The sequence below is a fragment of the Pinus tabuliformis genome, chromosome 9, assembly GCF_031772625.1.
Source record: "Pinus tabuliformis cultivar Carrire ecotype Pingquan chromosome 9, CPIR1, whole genome shotgun sequence".
Lineage (NCBI taxonomy): Eukaryota > Viridiplantae > Streptophyta > Pinopsida > Pinales > Pinaceae > Pinus > Pinus tabuliformis.
In genome coordinates this window covers 396,013,442-396,019,441 of record NC_142307.1, presented here as the reverse complement: position 1 = coordinate 396,019,441, position 6,000 = coordinate 396,013,442, and the positions used below count along the sequence as shown (strand labels likewise).

General features: G+C 34.5%; 1 protein-coding gene across 1 annotated transcript in view; it reads left to right on the top strand.

Annotated features, from left to right (window-relative positions):
• Positions 1 to 340: 340 nt before the first annotated feature.
• Positions 341 to 6,000, top strand: part of LOC149148809 (protein DETOXIFICATION 35-like) — a 44,013-nt gene continuing 38,353 nt past the window's right edge. The window contains exon 1 of the mRNA XM_089438076.1: positions 341 to 672. Within this exon, the coding sequence (XP_089294202.1) occupies positions 379 to 672 (294 nt within the window). The 5' untranslated portion in view covers positions 341 to 378. The remainder of the gene's footprint in view (positions 673 to 6,000) is intronic.

Genomic DNA, 6,000 nt, shown 5'->3' with positions numbered 1-6,000 from the left:
TATTTTTCGCTCCACCAAATTCATATATAATATAAAAACACATTTTAAACCATTAAAAAAAAATGGCGATCTGAGGAAAGATTTATTTGAATAAATCAGAAAAAAAAACTCATAAACACTTATAACATAAGACAACTCCCATTAGGTTAAGCCTCCGTCAGTAGGGAATCTTTTTGACAGATTAGCTTGGCACTTTCCCGGTCTCGGTTCATGGCAGCTTCACCTGGCACTTTCCTCCAGTGTCTTTCTTGTCCTCTCGGGATATTAACGAGAGCTGTAAAATTTACATATGTCTGGCGACTATCTTAAAAGAAGACTCGTATATATATATATATATTCATGTACAGGTAAGAAGCGTATGGAAGCTGTGTAACAAATATGGCGGACTCTCCGTGCTCCCCATTGCTCGCGACTGAAGACGAGGAGCAACAACAACAAAGTGCGAGAAGTAGCGACTTACCGCCCATCACAACATTCCCACAGTTTGCAAGGGAGAGTTGGATTGAATCCAAAAAGCTGTGGGCTATTGCAGGGCCTGCTGTCATCACCACACTATGCCAATATGCAATCGGGTCCATTACACTGATCTTTACAGGCCAGCTGAGCAGCCTTCAATTGGCTGCTGTATCCATAGGAATCAATGTGGTCATGGTGTTCAGCTTCGGATTTATGGTCAGTACTGCTATCAAAATCTTTTTGGTTTATGTTTTCAGATGGTGAGATATGGTATATAGGTTTTTTCAAAATATATCGCTCTCTCGCTCGCTGTTACATTTGGTTTGTGTTTTCAGATTGTGAGGTATGGTATATAGTTTTTTTCAAAATATATCGCTCTCGCTCGCTGTTACAAATTAATTTAGATAGTTATAACGCGTGGTAATGGGGAATCGAACACGTGACCATTTATTCCAGACAGTGCACTTCTGTAACTCAAACCATCTTACGGCCGGAATATATTAGATACTCATAGCACAAATTCGGCACACTAATCGGGAATCGAGCCGATTTACTCAGAATGGGCACTTCTGGAAGTCTAATCATCATACTTGCCAAAAGAGGTTGGAGTCTGGAAATCTCATAATACTGCGACAAGAGGTTGGAGTCCTAGAGGCGGGAGGAATGGTATGGGCGATTAAAAGTGATTAAAATTTGGGTAAAAAAATTCAAAAAATATTATAGATAAAATGTTTGAATGTTTTTGATAATGGAAATAGATTCAGTACCATTAAAAACTTCTTAAAAACCTAAAATTATGACATTTAGCAACTTTTACTTAGATTTACAAAAACCTAAACCCATTTTTTCAAAAAACCAAAATTTCAGTAACTTTTAAAACAAAAAAAACATAATCTTTAAACTACAGCAAAGAGAGATTAGTTATCCGTAACAAAAATATCACAAATGAAAAAGGAAAATAATTGCAAAAAGTACTGCCTTCGATCTATATAATGGTAGTTGTAGTTCCTCCCTGTTACATTAAGGGAAAAGAACTGCAAAAAGTGCTGCCTTTAGATCTATAATGGTAGTTCGTCCCTGTTACATTAACGGTAGTTTTTTAACTGTTAATATGAAATACACTTTTTAACTGTTGTAACCAATATGTCAATTTAATAGAATCAATCACACTTTTGTAGGATTTTATGTCTATTTTAAATACAGTTTGTAAAGCAGTGATGGCATTGTTTTTGTATTAGATCCATCATATTTCTTAAAAGGTGTGAACTTGTTAAGTCATTATGAGAAAGTCCTTATTGCAATAGATAGCAAGGACTTGTTTTTTTCAGCAGCCACACATAATTTTTTTTGGTTATATTTTAAAAGTTATTATGATTGGACTCTAGATTTTTTGTTTAATCCAACTCTTGCATTAGATCTACCAGCTTTCTTAAAATGCCTGAACTTGTTAGCTAAAGCTATTATGAGAAGGTCCTTGTTGCAATAGATATCAAGGATTTGTTCTTCCAGCGGTCACACAACTTTTTGTTGCTACATCCTAAAAGTTGTGATGATTGGACTCATTTACCATAAATAGGGTTCTACAATTTCTTAATCCAATTCCTAGTTTTTGCAATTTTCAACAAAAGCCCCAAAAAAGCATTAATTTGATATGAAAATGATTTATAAATTTCACTAGAACAATTCGTCACAAAAATCTTGCAATACTCTAAAATATTTTATTATGCAATTTATTTCCTTAGGTCCCAAATTTATTATTACTATCTTAATACTCAATTTTATGGAAATCATTATAATCCAAAAATGAGAGAACAAGCAAATGGGCAAGCCATCCATACAAATGAATAAAGTGTGACTTGGAAAGCCCAATACAGAGGAAAACCTAGCTAAGATGTGAGGCCTATGTTGTATTATCTTTTCTTCAATTATGAAATACATGTGACAAAGAAAAGGCACTCATGAAGGAGTTCCTTTGATATTGTGGGTTAAATGGCTATTACAAAACCTTCTACTTCCTATGCTCTTATATCTCATTCCTAAATCTACACAAGTATGGAATAAGTACACTGTTAAAAGAATGTAACCCATAAATTCCTTCCTAGTGGCTTATTATTTAACATAGTTCATAGTCATCTAAAATCACTGTTATAGTTTTTCCATGCCCCAACCCTAAATTAATGTTAAAATTTTAACCCTCTAATTTTTTTTTAAAAACTCACACATAAATAACTCAAAATGTGTAAATAATGAAAATTGAAACCATACTATAAAATCTAAAACCAATCCTCCACTTATTTTTATATAAAAAATATCAAAATATATAACAAGTTATATATATTTCTCTTACATAATTTCTACTAAATTATTTTGCTTAAATTATATATAATCCATTCTTAAACCATATAATTTTTAATATGTTTCACAACATTAACATAAATCTGAGTATTATTTTTTTCTTAATTTATCAATTAAAATGGTTAATAATTTTCATAAATTATATTATATATATATATATATATTTTTTCCGTTTTCTCCCATTTTAACAGTTTATTGTCCGATGATTGTTCATGTTTTGATATTTACTTTGTAAAGGTTCAATGGATACTCTTAGAAATACCCTAGTTATATAAGTAGGTCCGTTGACTATTTTTAGGATCACTAAATTTAATATTTAAATGGGAACAAAATAACCAATTTTTAATTACTTTCTTTCTTGAAAAAACCAAAATACAAGTCAGACACTGTACCACGCATTATTCAAATTATAAAACAAAATACAAGTCAGAAACTGTACCACGCGTTATTCGAATAATAAAACAAAATACAAGTCAGAAACTGTACCACGCGTATGGACGTAGTTTTGTGGCTGTTAAATTTAATATTAAATAATAAGAAAAGAGAGGTCATGCATTACGTTAATTTCATGGGCGCTGTCTATCGATGTCACCATTTTGTCTGGTTGGTTAATTTTGATGGGTGTTGCGTTGTTTATCGATGTTACCATTTTGTCTGGTTGGTTAAATCTAAATTTTTGTTAATTTTATGGGTGTTGTCTATTGAAGTCATAATTTTGTCTGGTTGGTTAAATTTAAATTTTTGTTGATATTTGATGATTTTCTTTTTAGTAAATTTAATTGTAGGAGTGTTTGAATCATTTTTTTATAGTGGAAATAGATTCAGCACCATCAAACCCAAAATCCTAATATTCTTTCAAAAAAATTTACAAGATTTTTTCAAAATCCTACTAGAATTTCCATTGTTTTTTTTTGGTGAAATTGAGGTCTCATTAGACTACGACAATTTCATTTGATTCCATGACGTCAACTTAAGCGCAGTTTCTACTAGATGTTGTCTCGAGTTCTTGTTATTTTGGTTTTCCGCATAATTATGCTTCAATTTATGATGTAATTGAAAAGATATTACCTAGTGTAGTTAGCTTAGCTAAATATTTTGTTTGTAACTTGATACAAAATTTTATATTAATAGTAAAAAGGATTACATTGAGTACACATAGTTAACAACAAACCAAAATAATTGACCTGAGAAATCTTGTGTAGGTGGATATGTTTTTTTGTAAGTTGATACAATTTTTTTTATTAATAGCAAAAAGGATTACATTGAGTACACATAGTTAACAACAAACCAAAATAACTGACATAGGAAATCTTGCCTCCAACCAGGTATGACATTTTAGACACGGTTTCATCAAACACTAGAGGAGAACAAGGGTTTTTCTTTTTTCCCTTTTCTCCTATGGACATCTACCCATCCTACAAATTTATCAAATACAATGGAGGATAATTACATATCCTCATTTTTCAAAGAAAAATCCATCTCTACCGCCTCCTCAGAGTGCGGGACATCCCTGTCACTATCTGAATGATAGGACTCGTGTGGTTGTTTCTTCCCACTGGTTATAGCCATGATTAATGTTGATGACTTTTCATTCTCCATCACCGGAGGATTCTTCTCCACTGTGGGTGGGCGCATATCAACCGTGGGATGCATAGAATCTTGCGAGGCTAAAGAATGAGGAAATGGTTTTTCTTGTTGAGGGTTGGCCTTCTTTTTACTTGTCGCGTGCGTGGCGTTTGAAGCTACCTTTTGACCACGACATCCATAGTTGTGTTTTCACAGCTCCAGTGATCTTGACACCCCTTTAGAGGCAAGGCATGCAGTGTGAAGATGCTTGGGCTGCTGACAATATCTGCATCTAAAATATGTGTTTTCATAGTTTAGAGGTTGATGGTGTTCCTTGTCATTCCATTTTAGGATAATTTTATCTGAGAGACCTACACTTAAATCTAGTTCAACACTAATGCAGACAAAAGAGATGAACCTGTTAGCTAGTCCCTCACTATCTATTTTGACAAAGTGTCCAAGAGCATTTCCAATAACTTCAAAGAAATTCGACCTACGCCATTGCAGGGGTAAGTTTGGGAGTCTTACCCAAACCAGAGTGGCCAGAGTGTTCATGGAGAATGGGTTGAACTTTGGAAACCATGGTTGAATTAAGAGTTTTGCATAACCCTAGAGCCAGGGACCTTGGTAAAAAATCCTTTGTCATTCTTCAAGGTCCTTGAAGATGACAACAAAATACCCTTTGGAACAAAATAGAAGATCTATTTTTTGCATTCAATTATGAAAGACCCAATCCTCGGAGGCGGAAGTCGGAGGCCAAAATCCATTAAAACAACAGATGACCACATGTTGACCATAGAAATGAATCTGCATCTGGGTGAAGATTGTATTCATCTTAAGAACTGGAGCTTGCAATGAATGTTCAACCACAAAGGCCTGACCAACAAGACCCTTTGAAGGTTGGGAGCTAGAGCCTGCATTGAGAGCCTCTTTAAATGAGAGGGGTTTTGAGGCAGAGGATGTCCCATTTCCTTTGGCACCTCCTCTCAGTTTGGCAATGAGGGAAATAGAGGCATCCTTCTTGATGCCATAATCCTTCATAGTGTTCTCCAGATTTAATTGCCTCCCCCCTATAAAGGAGACTCATACTCCCCCTTGTCAATTTATAAATTATGTCTGCAACTGAAGATACAACCTCCCCTTCATATACCATGAGACATAGTTTAGGTGAACATTATTCAACGATGTATATCCACCTTTAAAACATATTTAACCTTATTTCTTAATGTGGAGGCTTCAACCTCGCCTCAACAAACTGCACCAATTGACTAGACCAACGGGGTCTCTGCTCCCATTCAAATCTAAAGACTCCCATGACCCATATTACATTAATACCAAGGCGAGAATTGGCCTATAACAATATACAGTAGACCCACACAGAGATAACAACCATAATTCTTGAATACAAACCACATCATGGGCTTTAACATCGCAAAGGGTCTACCCAAAAACCAAACATACAACCATACAAAATTGTCATGACCCATTCACAAGATAACCAAGCCAGGATATCTAAACCAAGATTGTGGCATTGTAACCAGCCATTGACCATATGACAAGGGGACCAATAGAGATGACAAATGCACTTTAGAGTGGGCCAGGAACCACCATGCAGACCAACAT